Source organism: Catharus ustulatus, chromosome Z (genome assembly GCF_009819885.2).
Source record: "Catharus ustulatus isolate bCatUst1 chromosome Z, bCatUst1.pri.v2, whole genome shotgun sequence".
Taxonomy (NCBI): Eukaryota; Metazoa; Chordata; class Aves; order Passeriformes; family Turdidae; genus Catharus; species Catharus ustulatus.
In genome coordinates, this window is record NC_046262.2 from 12,730,975 (window position 1) to 12,748,005 (window position 17,031).

Genomic DNA, 17,031 nt, shown 5'->3' on the forward strand with positions numbered 1-17,031 from the left:
GTAATTTGCTCCTTTGCTATCTCCACTTCTTGAGTGACTCCTCTTTAATTGTGTTTAATTCCTCTTGCTGCTGAATATTATTTCAATTGCTGTCAGGTGTCCAAAATAATTCTGTTCTATTGAAGTATCTATCAGAGCTGATTAATTTCAAGATAGTCAGGGGAGTCCAGAATCCTTCTATATCTGTATTGTTATATCCCAAGTTACTTTTTTCCAACAGGAGAATTATAAGTAGACTATGAAGTTATGATTAAAAAGAAAAAAACCTAAAAAAGATAAAAAGAACAACTAATGTTTTAGCCTGCGGGCTGATAAAACCAAGCAAGTCTGCTTTATGTCTCCCAGAGGATTTGAGTTTTTATAAGAGGAAAGAATGTACAATACAACTGAAAGATTTATTACTCAGCTAACTTTTGTAGTTCTGACAGGTCATTTTGTGCCAAACTGACTTCAACTTGCTACTCAGTATCTCCTCTTTTCTGGCTACCTGTCTTCATTCCCTTTGTTGTTCTATTTTCACTTGGCAAGGATGTTTTTAATCTATTATCATCATTTTGCTGTTGTTTTTTTTTAAATTAAATTGGTAATGTATTTCATAAAACTGTAGCCAAGACACAGACTTATAAATTATGATTTTATAAATGTATTTAATTATTGATTAAACAGAATAAGTGCTTGACATTTGTTGGTGGTAATTATTATGTGATTAATTTGTTAGGCAGATATTTCTGAATAAAGAGGATTTAATTCAAAATACTACTCATGTAGCAAGGATCCTATGTTTTTTCTCAACTAGTTTTTCATTTATTTAAAACTGCTTCATATTCTCTTTTGTTAGAGTTCTAGGACTTTTTTTATGAAAACCTAGGTTTGTTACCTACAATTGCACAATTACCACACTTTCTTTATTATGCACTATTAAACTGAATTGCTAACATACCGAATAGTGAAAACCATTGTCACTATCCAGTAATCATTTATTATATTACACTATCCTTTAGTATCATTATGCTTATGCATCAATAAAGGTGATCTAGGCTGTGCCATTAGTGAATTGGTGGTGTAAATGACTGGAGCTAGGTAGTTAAATTACACACTGGTTTCATGACAATAGTTGAGAATGGTTCTTAAGAGTATAAAATAAGCTTGGATTTATTTTCCAAATAGGAAGTAACTTAAATAGTCAATATGTCGATAATTAATATGTCAGTATTCCACAGTAGCTTCCCATTGTTTTTAATGTTGTATTTAAATTTTTCATAATCAATGGAACAAATTTTGTATATCCAGCCTCAAAGATATTTACAAAATTAGGAGTCTTGCCAGATTTTCATCATGCTCTTATAATTAAGTCAGGAGATATGCTGCTGAACCTGACCACCCTTGTGTGAAACTGTCTTAGAGCAGAGAGTTGAGTCCTTTGACTCAAAAGCAGATTTAGTTTCATATTTTTCTGGGGGGAAAAAAAAAAGAAAAGAAAAAAAAAGGGGTTGTAAGATTTCGCTTTGTATGTTAATATAATTTCATACAACTTGAAAAACAACAATCTGCTGAAGGAGTTACTAGAAGTTTTAACATGATCTGCCTTGGAAAAGTTTCTTTTTGTGTCATTTACTTACCACTCTCTTCTGTATATTGTCTTCTTTATTCCAGACAATATATAACAAATTATTTTCCCTTTTAGCTGCTAAAAATACCTTGCAAAATTCTAGAAAAAAATAAGGTTTCCTTAAATCAGTTCCTGGAATAGTCTAATAGTGGCATGTAAATTAGGCCTGGCTTCTCAATAATATTTAGATTCTTCTCATTTACCAAGATATGAGTATTGGTCTAACATCGATACTCAACTGTGACGGACGAAAGATGCTCTGACAATTTAAAATTAGAAAGTGAATGTTTATTCAGTGCTGGGCAGCAGCGTGGGGTAGCCCCCTAATACGCACTGCAAAGTTACAGGTGGTCACAGAGTCTATTTATTGACAAAAGGTTCAAACAAATACATCTTCATAATACCAGCCCCTCCCATCCCCACTTCCCATGGTAATTAGCTTGAATGGCTATTAAGCATGCGTGGTTGGCTTCTTGAATTAAGTCTGGGGTCGTTTTTGTGGGGAGGGGTCTTAGAAGGAGGAAGTAAGGCGAGTCTTCCTCGCCCTGACCTTTTCTATTAATGACAATACAAATGGCTTTTGGGGCAACTCCAGTTTTGCAAAGAATGAGTTTCTGGTTGCAATTGTTTGTGTTCTTTGGACCTAACTACCAGTTTTATCTTTTCCCATTGCAAGCACAGCTAAGCAAACATGAATTGACAGGCAATCTATTGTTGAAGTTTCAGGTAACTATCTCAAGCCCAGTTTCTTCTAACTTTTAACTAAAATCCTAATTTTCTTTAAGATTAGTGTTTCACTTCATGCATGATACTTCTGGGAATATTTGTTTAGTGGCAGGAAAGACTGCAGAAGCTTATGGATTAGGCAAGACACACTCACCTGTTAAATATGGGGGCCTCCATGTGAAGCATTTGAGCTCACAAAGAGAAGTTTGGGCACGATGCAGCAAGAGTGCTTGTGTTCATGGAGCCCTGGGTTGCAATGCTGCATGCAGGACTGTTCTACAGTATTTGTGTGACCTTTAGAAGCATACTTTTTTAAAGAAGATTGGAGTCTTTCCTTTTATCCTTTGGTGGAATTCAGAGCTTCTCAAAACCATTGAATTTAATTAAACTTGTTAGACTTAAGAGTCTGCAGTTCTGAGGTATTACATCAGAAGTTTTCTCCTGGAAATAAATTCTGTAGTGAATTCTTGGCCCTTCTGAAATCTGTACATACTCTATTCTTAGCTTTAGTGGGGACAAGTAATTTTGGTTATTTCCTGCTAAGCAGTTGCAATGTCTGTTAAGGAAGTAGTGATCAGTATTCTGCATGGCTTCAGTAATGGAAAATGTACAAGTTTTACATTAAATATAGCTGTGTCCATTGTCCTGTTTCTGTTGTTTGTGCTCCTTGTACCCTCTGTGCCTGAGAGCTTTCACCCATACTGCAGCTTGATGTTTAGCCCTCTCTTCTGTGTAGGGGAATTTGCAGGTGATTCATGCCTTCTGCCGTAAAATCAGTCCTTCAGAACTGGGCTGTGCAAGACAAAGAGTTTCATCCTGGCACAGCATCAGCATCAAAACTGTCAATGGAATGCCAGATAGAGCTCTGTGGTTCTTGGAGATGACAGTCCATCTGGGAAAGGAGCTTGCTAAGGCTTGATATGTGTTTCAGCTCCAGACTAACTAAAGTCCTCCGTATATAGTGTCCTGGGTGCTGACAGAGGAATCTGCTGGATTCCTCAGTCAGGTTGTGAGTGGAGCAGAAATCACAAGGCATTTTTTACCTTTAATACTCTTCCCCTTGTTAGGACGGACATCTTCGTACCTGTGAAGGAAAAAAGCAAAAATATATTAGGACAAGTGTCTGCTTCAAGATTTATTTGAAATAAGTGGATAAAAACCATTAAAGATACTGTGTGATTTATTTGTTTAGATGCAATTGAACTTTTTGACTATAGTGCTATTTTGCTGTGACTAAGTCCTAAACACAAGAGGTTTACTGTTTTTTCGTTGCTTGTCTTTCTTTGTGCGTTCTTCCTGAATTTCTCTTAAGCTTCCTGGAGTCTATGTGATTGGGTTTTTATTTATTCATTCTTAGATATAGTAACATTATCTGGACTGCTGTTTGGCATGCTGCATTGCTTCTGAAAGAAACAAATAAATAAAAATGTTTTCTTTGCTGTTAAGTCTTATGCAGGAAAAGGTGGACAAATGATGGATCACTTCATGATTCTGGCAGTACTGCTCCCTGTGGGGATATGCTACACTTCATACTCACAGCAAGGTAAATGTCTGAATGTTTGATCATTTTATTTGGAAGCAATCTACAGCAATTTACAGTTGAAGCTTTCAGCTTGCTGATTTGTAAGTCTCTGGTTAAGCAACATGTCACACATTTAGTCAAATTATTCTTTTTGGTAAGGTGATGGAGCAACATTCATTATTACCTTTTGTGACCCATTGTACAAAATTGCCTGTTGAATCAACAACTTGCAATGATGTGAAGGCAAAGTGTATTTATTTATTTGCTTCTCTTTCTCCAGTGATCTGTACTGTCATCTCCAAATAATTCATTTCCTCTTTGACGACTTTTACGGTTTGCTATGTCTTCCCTTTCTTTCTTTATCTCATCTCTGAAAATGTTAGCATTTCTATTGGCTCTTCTCTGATTGTGCCACAAGATTCCAGGACCAGATTTTTGCTTTTTACACTTCCCGTATTTATCCAATGCAAATGCAAAAAGCAAATATGCATATTTGAAAGGGGAAAAGTTGAATATAATGATAACTTTTCAGAGGGTTGTGTATTTTAAGGTAAAAAAGTACTTGTGTACTTACTGCTAGCAGTAGCATTTGGGTATGTCTCCATTAAAAGAAAACAGAAATATTTTAATAGACCTTTCTGTGACCACCACTAAGAAGACAGGCCTTACCATGCTCTAGTCTGCATTATGGAAATTTTATTTACTTTTTTTAAGTTGATTAAGAAGCAAGAGAGATATTTGGGGCTTTAAAAATATTCTTATTATCATACTGATGGGATAATATATCTGTTTCAGACATTTTGTCTCTCTTCAGCCTTGAAATTCATGTGTTCACACACTACTCACCCAAGTCTCAGTTTATGAGACTTATTACTAGGGCTCCTAGAATGGCAAAACTTTGTAATGCAGGCAAGTTCAAACAGTTACTTCATTACAGTAACTTGGTCACTTGTTTTCACATGCAGTTTTTCAGGAACAAAATTAGTCTCTGTTGTTAATTGTAACTATTCACATAGTCTTGAGTTAGCTTGCAAGTTAAAACAAGTCTTAAGATGCCTTGATCAGTTAATTTTGCTGGGAGAGAATATTGTAACTGTGAATGCTGCAAATACTTCCACGTGTTAAAATGATGGTACAAAATTCTTTAATGCCTATATTGTAACTGGTGGTCATAAAAATTTTGGATATATCCTTAACTATATTCTTTCTTCCATTTTTGAGTACTTTGTATAAGCTCTGACTGATGATCTAGACTGTCTTACCCCAGACTCTGTGGAAAATAAAACAGTGTGGGGTGCGAAGTGACACATTATCTAGCTGAAGATGGTGGAGGGACACGTGTACAAATGGAGAAAAGCCAGAAACTAATAAGACCTTTGCAGGTTTTTTTATCAAGCTAATTAAGTGTGTCAGGTGGAAGTATACTTTATGGTGAGAAAAGGGAAGATATTTTCATTTGTGCCAAAAGAAACAAATGCGGAGAGGAGATACAGACTCATCATCGATGCAGTAGGCATAATAGTGACACTTGCAATTAGAATTTTCTAGAAAATTAGCAGAAAGATGATAGTGAAATTCAGGAGATATGCGCAAGTTTCTTTTAAGAGTGCACCCTGAAAAAGAAAGGGGTTTCTGCCAACTGGCTAGCTTCTCTTTCAGATGTATTTATTTCCTTTTCCTGGACTCTTACTTTGTGGCATTGAATTTCATTGAGAGACTAGCAGGGGCCTTTCCTTCTCCCAGTTCATCTCTTCCTCTGTTGCTTCAGCACTGCAGACAGAAAAACAATAATGGTGTCCTGGTTTAAAGGGACAGTATTACCAGGAAAAGGAAATTCAGGAACTCGCAGGCACAAAAAAAAAGGTACAGGTTGGGAATAACAGTTCTTTACTGATATATTTATAAGACAAACAAAAACAGCATCAGCTATATGAAAGAAAAAAAAAACAGTGACAGAACAGAATGGAATTCAGTCCCAGTCCCTTTTTCAGTCACCGATGGCTCTCCGATGGACCAGGGCGGGCGGCTTCTCAGTCGCGGCTGCTGCAGGGGCAGGGGAGGGGGCCAGGTGGCCTCCCCGCCCCAGATGGAAGAAAAGGGTGAGGAAGGAAACTCTGCTCACCGTGGGCGTCCCAGTTCCCAGTTGTTCAGAGGAAGCAGGAAGCTTTAGCAGTCCAAATCCAAGAAGCCTGATCCCAACAGGAGAAAAGGAACCTCTCTCCTCCAGTTCGGCCGGCGAGCTGTAAGAGTTCTCCTACTCCCAGTGTCCTCTTACTTGCTGAAAACAAAAGCAGGACTCCACCTTTCCCTAATGGGGCCATCAGGTTGCTTCAGCTAGTCCTTTGTCTCCAGCTCCTAACGGCTAATAGGAGAGCCATCCCAGCTAGCTTAACATAATAATGGGAAAAATTTCTAAACCTCGCCAACCCACAACAAATGGCAAGGCCCAGATTTCTAGATCAGGTTGTTTATGTGAAATTAGATATTTGAGATATTAGATATTAGAGATTTGCTACATGGTGTTTCAGGTAAATGGATGATGAATGTACAAGTAAGGTTGACCAGAAAATGATCTGCTAAGATTACACACTGGAAAGGAACAACATTGTAATCAATTCTTCAGCGTAAGTGGGGTTTTAACAGTGTTTATCTTGTTTTGATGGTGAAAGTCTGTAAAATGTGGGGAAATGAAGTATGTTTTGTCCTATCTTCCCAAAATAAAGTGACACTCCACTTCCACAGTAAATTTTATGAATCACTGTGTTGCTTTGGTTGTTCTGGCTCCTTCCCTAGGCATTTGTTGGCAGTGAAGCTAATAGTGTTTATTTTTTCTGGTAAAATATAAAATTGATACTCTGTCATGATTCAGTGAAATTTACCCCCAAGCCTTCCCTTTGTTTATTCAGTTTCAGACAGTAATTGTCATAGGTACTGGGCTTCCTTATGGCAGTAGTTTTTCAACAGCAGCTGTGAAGCAGCAGATACACTTTTTAAGGGCCATGTCATTACCATAGCCAAAAAAGGAATCTTATTTCTGCATGTGAAACATTTTCACTTACTTCTCATTGATACTAAGGTTGTCAATTCTGCTTTCACATAATTTACACATTAATCATTTCCTGGTAATTATAAATTAAGACTGCAGTAAAACTTTGTAGAAGATGTGTTGCATGTATTTCTTTCTCCAAAACCCTTGAAGATTCCACAGTCCTGGTTCTGGAACTATGTATTTGAACAGTGAAACTTGATTTCTTCTCCAAGCTTATCTTATGCCTATACCAGTAGTTTCCTCTAGATGGAAAGCATATGGTTTTCATTTTGCTCTGACTTATAATACCCTTGAAAATGGAATCAGTTAAAAATATCCCAACAGAATTTTTGGATGATTTGCCAAAAGAGAATCCTTTTTTCCAGCAGTTTTAAATAACTTTATACTAATTGTAAAATACTTTATTTCCTCCATTTATTCTTTAATTATAGTCTGGACTTATATAAATGTATAAACAACATATAAACAACAAAATTGTCAGTGTCTGTATTTTCATAATTAACAAATATGCTTATAAAGTTTTGTTTGCTTCCTTTGATTGACCAGACATTGTTATAACTGCTCCTTCTCTTGAGCCTTTAATTCCCTTCTCCTAATGTAAAAATATCCATGTCAGAAATCTGCTGCACAGATGTTAGGGTAATGCAGATACTGCAGGATAAATTGCAGAATTATTTGGATACATGGTAGCTACCAGAAGTATCTATCAAAATGTAGATTCTCAGTCTAAATCTTCTGAATGGTTGTATTTCTGCTAGTGATACATGGCAAAAGTCTCAGGTAGGTCAGTGGCAAAGTGTATCTGGGAGACAAGGCAGTTTTGTGAGAGGGGGCTGCTGAGGTCACTGAATCCATCGTGTCCTTGATGGCACTGGCTGTAATGTGGCAGGAATGCACAGAATGAGTTCTATTTTATTGAAAATTTCTATTTTATTAGAATAAACATTCTGACCTTGTCCTTTTTTAACAAGCAGAAGCACCTTGGAAAGCACCTGTGTCAAAACAAAAAGCCTAGTTACTCGGACATTTCAGTTCCCTGGCTTCATTAACAATCAGATCAAATTTAGGAGGTTTATGTTTGTTTAGTTTTCAGGAAGTAGAGAAATGACAAATCAGTGAGTGCTATATTTCATCTCTTCCAACAGTTAGGGTTTTTAGGGAGGGGCCACAAAGGAATCATCTAAAAAGGGGAGCCACTTACAGAATTATTTGTAGTTTTCAGCAGAACAGTCTTGCCGGGCCTTTAATATCCCAACACCAAAAGTCTGACTTTTAAACTTTACTTTATCATGTCATGGTCTGGAATTAATCCAGACCAAGAGTAGAATGCAGGTGCCATTAGAACTAGGTGTCTAATTCCAGTAGAGGAATCCACAGCCATGACCTAAGCTCTGTGTAGAGCAACTACTTAATACTAGATTATCATCTCAGCTAACTACTGGAGGGAAACCTTTTCTGTTCTGGGCAGCCTGCTCAAATAATGGTTTTGCATTAACTCATTTAGTCTGCATTAAGTCAGAGACCAAAACTGAAACCAGAGTTTCTACTCTAATGATATGAAGGCTTGCTGGGGTTTGGGATTTTTTGGGATTTAGTCCCTCTTACCTTATGTCTAGTACATTATGTTGTTCCTCTTCATAAGATTATGAAGAGATAGATCTGTATTCCCTTAGAACAGCTAGTAAATTGAAAGAATAAATAAATTCAACAGCATACCAAATATTATGGTGAGGAGCTATTGAGTAGATTCGGGAACCTCATTTTAGCCTGCTGATTCCTTAAGAAGAATTATCTTGCCTTTTGTCATCATCAGCATAGGTCCTGATCACTTTTGTTTCTTTCCTTCAGAACCACCTGGTGTGGAACCTGTTTTACCTCTAACCACTATTTTTTTCAGATCTACTTTGTAATTTAGCTAGACAGTAATATTTTTGTGCCCTTTTTGTGCTCCTGGAATCAGATGTGTTTCCAGTAACGTACCTTAACGTTTCCAAGGATTTGGATCTTCAGCGGCTGCTGGTGGAATGGGATGTTGTCAAGCCTGCGCATGATGCTGAGCTGGCAATGTCTTTTGAGATACAAGTCCATCGAGCTGATGAAGCTACGACTGTGTGGACAGTAAGTGTACTTAGAAAGGAAGTGTAGTAGTCATTTACAATGATGAAAGATGTAGTGATGTCTCTTGGCAAAGTCCCTGTCCTGATAGTTTTCCTTAGCATCTAAAGCAGCAACATTTTCTGAAGAGGAGATCACCCAAATAATAGGCTTAGGTCTGTTCTGAGTGTTTTTCTGTTCGTGACTTTGTATGGGAACAGTCTCCAAAGGAGACAGTAAAACTGAAAACTGCACTAGCTCATTTAGTATTCATATTTGTCAGAAAGTACATAAAACAGACAAGGGCTTACTTTTCTGAAATCAGTGATCAATCAAATAAGATAGGCATTGTTAATAATCACAGCATCCGTTGATCACCGTAGTTGGTGGTGTTTTGTCTCTGAATTTGAAGAACCGCATCTTCACTGCAAATGAGCTTTTATGCAGTTCTGAAGATTTTTACCACTTTGATATGCTGGATAGGATTTTTAGCCCAATGTGTACGTCTAACCCTGAAATCAGTAACTGGGGTCATATAGCTACAAAAAATTAAGTTTTGGGCTTTTTGAAGTGTCCTTCAACAAATTCTTATTAACTTGTTGGAAGAAAATAAAAGTGTTTCAAATCCAGGGATGTCATCTATACTGTTATTCATAATAAAGATGACAACTTACTTTGGATGTCACTACCATACAGGAATATACTTGTTTCTGTGTTTTTTTGAAGTATGTGTACCAATAAAGAAATTCTGAGTCTGCTCAAACCAAAGCATGGACAGCCTATGTAACTTCTAGAGCAGTGGCCGCATTCCTCAGGGCTATAACTGAGAAATTAATTTTGAACAGATGGCAGCATTTTTCTCAGAGCAGTGGTAATGTGAAAGTGCAGGTGATGCCGATAGAAAGCAGTACTGGAGAGAAGTTCTCTAATTGTCAGTGTGAGTCAGGGCTTTGGTACAAATCATATGAGCAGTACAGATCTATATGCTGAGAATCTGGAATGGTTGCTATAAGAAGTACTAAAATATGTAGAATGATATAATTTCATAGGTTGGAAACATTCTTTAAGATCATTGTGTCCAGCTGTTAACCCAGCACTACCAATCCACACTAAACCACATCTCTAAATGCTGAATCTGCACGTCTTTTAAATCGCTCTAGAGATGGTGACTCCACCACAGGGATATGTAACCCAGAGCATTAGGATGCATTTGTAGGCATCAGCTTTTGTAATAGCAGACCCAAATAACCTACTGAAAGTCTCTGGGAGCAAATCCATGTCATGAGAAGCAGGGTGTCACTCCCAAATAGGTCAGCGCATCAGTCGCTCCACCACTCCTAGCACAGATCCGTAAGCAGTTGATTAGCTGACTAGTTACTCAGTGTGAGATCACATGTAGCTAGTGGAGTTTCAGACATTCATTTTCAAAATTATTTTTCTCTTTTGAGTTTTATCACTGCTTTTGATTGTATTTACAAATCTTCATGTTGCTGTGTTTTCAATACTTTGCCTTACTGCTTTTTGTTTGTAGGAGTTTCATAATGTCACACTTGATAAATTGGGAAAGCCTCTTCATTGGACATGGGATTCAGACATACCTTTGGAGTGTATGTCACATGCTGTGAGAATCAGAAGCAAGGCAGAAGCATCAAAAATCTGGAGTAACTGGAGTTTGTGGGAGACTGTCCCTGGTAAGCAAAACAAGACTTTGCTATATTGGGGTTTCTTTTCAAGTATAAAGCTAGTTTGCAATTCGCCAGTGAATGTAACCATCGAGGACAGTTCAGGAGAGATGGCATCACATCAAGAATCCATTTGCTCTCAGCATGAACCTATTCCTTATATTTTACCAGCAATAGCAGCAGTGCTTCAGCCATTGCTATAATTTACAGGGTGTCCTAAGCTAGTAGACCAAAAGTTTTAGAGATTTTTTTTTTTTTTTTTACTCACACATTAAAACAATGTAGATGGAGTGACATGGGATCTTGGTTAGGTACATCCCTGGTCCAGACTCAGGGAAAGGAGGGGAAGCGCATAGCTAGGGGCTGCATGATCTGATGAATGTGTTGCTTTTGTCTGGGATTTGTAGCTTGAATTGCTGTAACTGAAGCAGAGAGAAAGGAGCAAGTCAGCTCCTTATTTCACTTGGAATGAATATCTTGTGAATTATATGAATATAAACAGGGAGTGAACCAATAATGTAATTAATGACATCACAAAATTTGTATTTTTTTTTGATTACTATGTTTTATTAGAGCAGTTTGGTTTCCAGAGAATCTTTTTTAAAACAAAATATGTAACTAATTTAGAAAATATGACTGTAGTGATTTTGTAATGAAACACTTGTTTGGAGCAGCAAGGGCTTTTTGATATTGGAGGCATCATGTGTATAGAAGAGGCATCCCAGATGTTCATACTTGGATTGTGGTACTCATCTCTCTCTTGTTATATAATGCACTTTAGCATAAAAGACTCTTTTTTGTCACACAATATACTCAATCTTGGGGATTTTATTTTTTTCAGTTGCAAGTAGATGGGACTCAAAAATACTAATGCTTGATCACAAACTGATCCCACATTACAGACCTGATTTAGAGCTCTCTGAAAGACAGTAACTCTTAATGTCATCAGGTTTTTGATCAGATCTTGAGAGTAGATTTTACCTGTGTAATATGTGTAAAAAACTGTGATCATACTTAAATTCCACTAACTTTTCCATCCAGAAAGCAGTACAACATAGAAAGCTGTGAAAGTCTCATTCCGAGTTGATTGTCTCACTGATCTGATTCAGTCAATGTTGACTCCTCTTAGCTGAACTCTACATGAGCATAAGACCATGATGTTTTTGTAGCTCTCCGCTCTAAGTCTTCAAGACCAGGCATTTTGGGTATAAGCAACAGCCTGTGTGTAGGAGCAGGAGGTGGTATTCTTTTGTAAAGGCAATTCTTGACAGAACACTTGTTGTCTATAAGTGAAAGGCAGTAAAACAAATTTAGGTAGTTTGTTGGACTACATTACATGTTTATGAGTTTAAGAGAAAGGTTAACATTACATGTGAAATTCATCTCTGTATTGGGAAGACTACAAAATAAAAGTCTATTAATGGATAATACAGTGTTAGCAATTTCTTGTGTAAGTGGTTTGTTTTATGTTCTGGCTGAAGACTGTGGCCTTGAGCAGATTTTGAAATGTTTTGTTTTTTTTAAATTTACAGGTCTGGACACTTCAAATAGAAGTGAGCCACAAATCTTTCCAAAAGAAAAAGTTTTAGCAGAAGGCTCTGACATCACTCTTTGCTGCATAGGAGGGAAAGGTCAAATCATTAAGAAATTTTCTGTATACCCAACTGTATACCAAACTATTGATGTTTTCAACCACACAAACAGTCAAGTCAGACTTCTCACCGTGAAAAATCTGTCTCATGACATGGGGTCTAACATTCATTTCTACTGTCGTGCTGAAGATAGGCGGCTACATCAGGCAGCTTTTTTTGTGGGTAGTAAGTGAACTTATTGTTAGAGTTTTATTTTCCTCTTGTTATTAACTCAAGAATAACTGTAGAAAAAATGGATGGGAAAAAAAACTTGCTGTAAGTTGTCATGGTCTTGTCATATCTGGCTAAACTCTGTCCTGAGACTTGTGATCTCTAAAATTATATTGAGAAATCAGGAAAGAATAGCATTAAATTAATTGACCCTATGGCAGGTGGTTGATTCGTGAATATATCCACACTTTTAGGAGTTGAGCTTCATTGTCTGTGTGCATGTGGTAAACACTCAGTCTCATTTTCGAAGGCTAATAGCAATTTTTAAAGATAGAAAAGAATACAGATTGAATAAATGAATGGATGAGTATTAAAAAAAAGATAATAGAGTACAAAAGTGTTTGATTGCTATTGACTCATGGTACTATCTCTGCAGAGCAATCATTGAATAAGTGTAATTTCAGTAATAACATCTATAGTAAACCAGACTTCATACTTATCCATTATTTCTAGCTTGTTAATGTATTAAAAAGATTGATGAGTTTTGCCTTGACTGCCATGGTGTTGGCTTTTTTTGGTTATTTTATCTGACAAGAACCACCTGATACACCTAAAGACTTTTCCTGCCACACTCAAGACATGAAAAAAGTAAATTGTACTTGGACAGAAGGAGAGACCTATCTCTACGGACGGAATTCACCACAATACACCTTGTCTAAAACGTAAGTCCCATTGTCATACTAACTCTGATCTGTGCTGTACCAGTCACCTGACTTTCTTTCTCATAGAATCTGTGAAAACATGTGCAATTAGCTGCTTGCCTTTTTCCACCTCACTGATCACTTACGTAACAAAGCTTGAGCAGTGCAGAACTGCTCTAAATCAGACTAGCTGTTACAAAGTTAACAGTCCTTTAGATCAAGTTCTGCCTGATAAAGCTTATTCTAACCATTCTTTTGAGTTAATATGTTTGAATATTGTTCAGTAGGTATGAAGACACCCTGAAATCAGGATGTAGATAACTTAAAAGTATAACACAATTATAGGGTAGCTCACACAGCATATAACTAGGATCTGATCAGCGGGTAGGCTGAGTATTAGTGTGCTTACGATCCATTGACACTAATACTGACTCAAACTTAGCACTCTGTCTGATTAACCTCCCTAGTTATTTTTCATTAGGATTTTAGAGCTTTGCATGCTTTTCTTGCATGTTTTCCTTCTGAAGTCCTTGAGCTACCTATCTCAAATGTCTACAATCCTGTCTCAAATGTCCTTGTGCCTATAATTTCTGTAGTTACAGCTGGCCTCTCTACTTAAAAAAATAATAAATCTGCAGACTTTCTCATAGCTCTTTCTTAGCAGTCTGAGTCAAGCCTACACAGCTGTGGCATGTCAGATGTGTCCCTTTCATGAGGAGAGGGTCTTTACAGCAAGGCCTGCAGAGAAAGGGAAACTCATAAAACAGGTAAAACAGGACAGATACCTCATAATCACAGCAAACTTTCCTTGAAAGATCTCAGCTGAAAACAGGGAAGCACTTCACATACCTTCCTGGTATCTGCATCACTCCCTTCTATTACGATATTGTGATGGTGATTTAAAAATGGAAGGTTAGAAAATGCACTTCAAGATTACAACTTCATTTAAAAGCTTAATGGTAAATGTTAATTATTTGAGTTTGGCAAATACGTCTCTGGTTTAGACTATCCATAAGGAAATTTCTAAAAGCAGTGTAGCTGTGTCTTAAAAAGACCAACCTGAATTTCAAAGGAAACTTATTTTAAGAGTATTTGTATTCATCATACTTCAGGCTAAGGGAAAAAAGTGAATGGCTTCTTACATAAGGCCCTTTATTTTTTATGATGTTGTGTTCTAGTTGGATATTAGAAACTTCCAAGATCTATGTTGATTGTATATTATGGAAAACATCTTTCTCTCTCTTTGCCCCGCTTCCTACCTCTCCCTTTCTTTGATAGGTCATCCCCGAAAGTGGCTCTGTGCAAAGCAGGTTGTTTTGAGCAGTGCTCATGTTCTTGGGATATAGGCCAACAGCGGATCTGGAATGTCACAGTGACTGTGGAAAACCCACTGGGAAAGAGAACTGCCACAGATGTTTTTGATGTAAATCACAGAAGTAAGGGTTTTTTCTATGTCTTTGTTTAGGCCTTTTTGTTGCTCCTTCTGAGCTTGATACTTCTGTATCATGGTTTAAAGTATGGAAGTCCTCAATTTTTATCTTCACAGTTTAGTTACTTACCGGTCTCTGTGCTATAGTTACCTGCTCTCACTTCAGTTTCAGCTTTGAAAAGTTGTCTTAACAGTAGAAAATAGCTTTACTCCAAAGGTCAAATTTGGTTATTGGAATGACCCCTTAATGTTTCAAAATCTGCTGCTTTGATGAAGCTGGTTAACAGAAGAGAAAGCAAGGATATAAAATGAGGAGTTTAAGCAAAATATCTGTGTCAGTTACTTGGGAATTGGTGTGAGATGTGATACACGTGTAAGAGCTATTGCTGGGAAACAAGTGGTGGTGCTAACCTGCTCTTGGTCCTACTATGGGACAGTAACCTCCACAGTGCTACTGTAAGGGAGGAAGAGTAGTTCATTGTGAGAAAAGCCAGGTTATTCTCTGAGGAGTGTCTAATGGCTATGGTTATTTGTTCTCTAGTAGTTGTGTCCTTTATCTCAGTGTGCCTGGGGTCTTGTAAGTTCCTTTCAACTCCTGTCTGAAACTGGGTATTTCTTCAGTCTCCCGCAGTATTTCCAGTTGAGTCCTCTTCAGTGTTCCCCAGGTCCTGTGGCTGCCTTACCTGTTTGAAAAAGCAGGAGGCAACTTGTGCTTTGTGTAGCTTGGGAGCTGACAGAACAGTGGCCTAGGAGGCTTTTGGTGTAACTGCTGCATCCTGACACTGCTTTCTTCCTCAGAGGCATTGCTGGCAGATTTTCTAGCCACACTTTTTTATATGAAGGAACTTATGTTAAATGCCTGTGTTAGATTTCTCTCAGAGAGGCATGAGAATTCTAAAATTTGATTATCTGATTGATTTGAAGTGGAAAATACAGATCAAGAAAGTGGAGGAGTAAACTGACAGGTTATAGGGAGACAACACAATGTCATAAACTCATTTTTCATGGGAAGTCAGGCTAGAATAGGTTACATTCAATGTGATAAGTATATATTAAAATGTCACATATATATATACTATATTTACTTATAATTTATATTATATTATATTATATTATATTATATTATATTATATTATATTATATTATATTATATTATATTACCTTATATATTTACTTATATATGTATAATATAATCCAAATTATTTTTTCTGTCCTAGTGATAGTTGCAAGTTAAAGAAATTATGTATAGTATGTGCGATGAGTTAAGCTTTTACTTGGTGTTTCCTGTAAAATCCTTCATATTTTACTCTGCTCCTGCAAATATTTGTATTAGAATTCTCCTTACTTAAAGCATGACAGTAAGTAAAGAAAAATGTAAATCCATTGTTTCCAATTCTGCATGTGGTAGTTTGGACCTTCTATATCAAAACCAAACTCTTTTGAATATGAAGGTCCTCAAATTTTATTTCATGGTGTAATGTAATTCAGTCATGTAATTAATGAAGTTTTAGGATAAATGGCTAAGAGTGTAAGCATCACTTGCATTACCATGCCCTCACATTGCATTGCATTCCTCACTATTATACTGATAATGTGGGAGAGCTTGAGATTTCCTTAACTTGCTGAATACTCTTACAGAGCAGTAAAGGATCTTCAAAAATCTTTTGGAAGAAGTAGCATTGACACTGTTTACCAGAGGGTAACTACTGACAGGAGTCAGTGTTAGAGTTGTGAATAAAATTTCTGTCAAAGAGGCCCAGTTCTGGGACATAGAAATGTGTCAAATGTTACCATCAGGAGCTTCTGCCAGGCCTGAATTAGAGAATTTTAATGGTTTTCAATAAATGTGTCTCTTCCTTTTGTCCATGATGTTTTAAAACATTTCTAAGTCAGCACAAAGAGTTTTTTTAAACCTTATGTAACATTTACTTACATTTACATTCTGAAATGAAGTTTTATCATTTATATGTGTTTCTTCTAGATTAGGAGAAAAATCTGTGTTTTTTAAATTGATTTTACTGCTCAGCTAAAATATCTTAACATACTATTGCATGTATTTTATGTTTTATAAAAGCTAACTAAGATTTTCAATTGGCAGTGTATCCCACTGCACCTTCACAGGTTTGGGAAGATTGCACAGATAGAGAAATTATATTATATTGGAATTATCAAAACAATGAAATGGAACTCTTTTGTCAGACTGAAGTGATCCAACCGGATGGCAAAGTAGAACTGGTATGAAACCTGAATTTCCTAAACAAAAACATAGTGAGGATCTTTCTGATGTGACTAAAAAATAATTCCCCAGCAATACAAATACAGTGATTTCACGATTATAAGCCGCACTATTTTGACTAAAATTTTGCTCCCAAACTGGAATTGCGGCTTACATTCAGGAGCAACTTATATATATGAAC

The 17,031-nt window shown here is 36.8% G+C and overlaps 1 protein-coding gene across 3 annotated transcripts in view; it reads left to right on the forward strand.

The window, feature by feature from the left end:
* OSMR (oncostatin M receptor) overlaps positions 1-17,031 on the forward strand; it is a 33,933-nt gene that overhangs the window by 2,229 nt on the left and 14,673 nt on the right. For 2 of the 3 annotated variants that reach the window (XM_033085186.2, XM_033085185.2), the window contains 7 exons: positions 3,782-3,878; positions 8,867-9,024; positions 10,532-10,691; positions 12,215-12,499; positions 13,080-13,206; positions 14,464-14,621; positions 16,713-16,849. In XM_033085186.2, coding sequence (XP_032941077.1) covers positions 3,806-3,878; positions 8,867-9,024; positions 10,532-10,691; positions 12,215-12,499; positions 13,080-13,206; positions 14,464-14,621; positions 16,713-16,849 — 1,098 coding nt within the window. In that variant the 5' untranslated portion in view covers positions 3,782-3,805. Of the gene's footprint in view, positions 1-2,290; positions 2,336-3,781; positions 3,879-8,866; positions 9,025-10,531; positions 10,692-12,214; positions 12,500-13,079; positions 13,207-14,463; positions 14,622-16,712; positions 16,850-17,031 lie in introns of all 3 variants that reach the window. The other variant, XM_033085187.2, reaches the window with a different exon arrangement.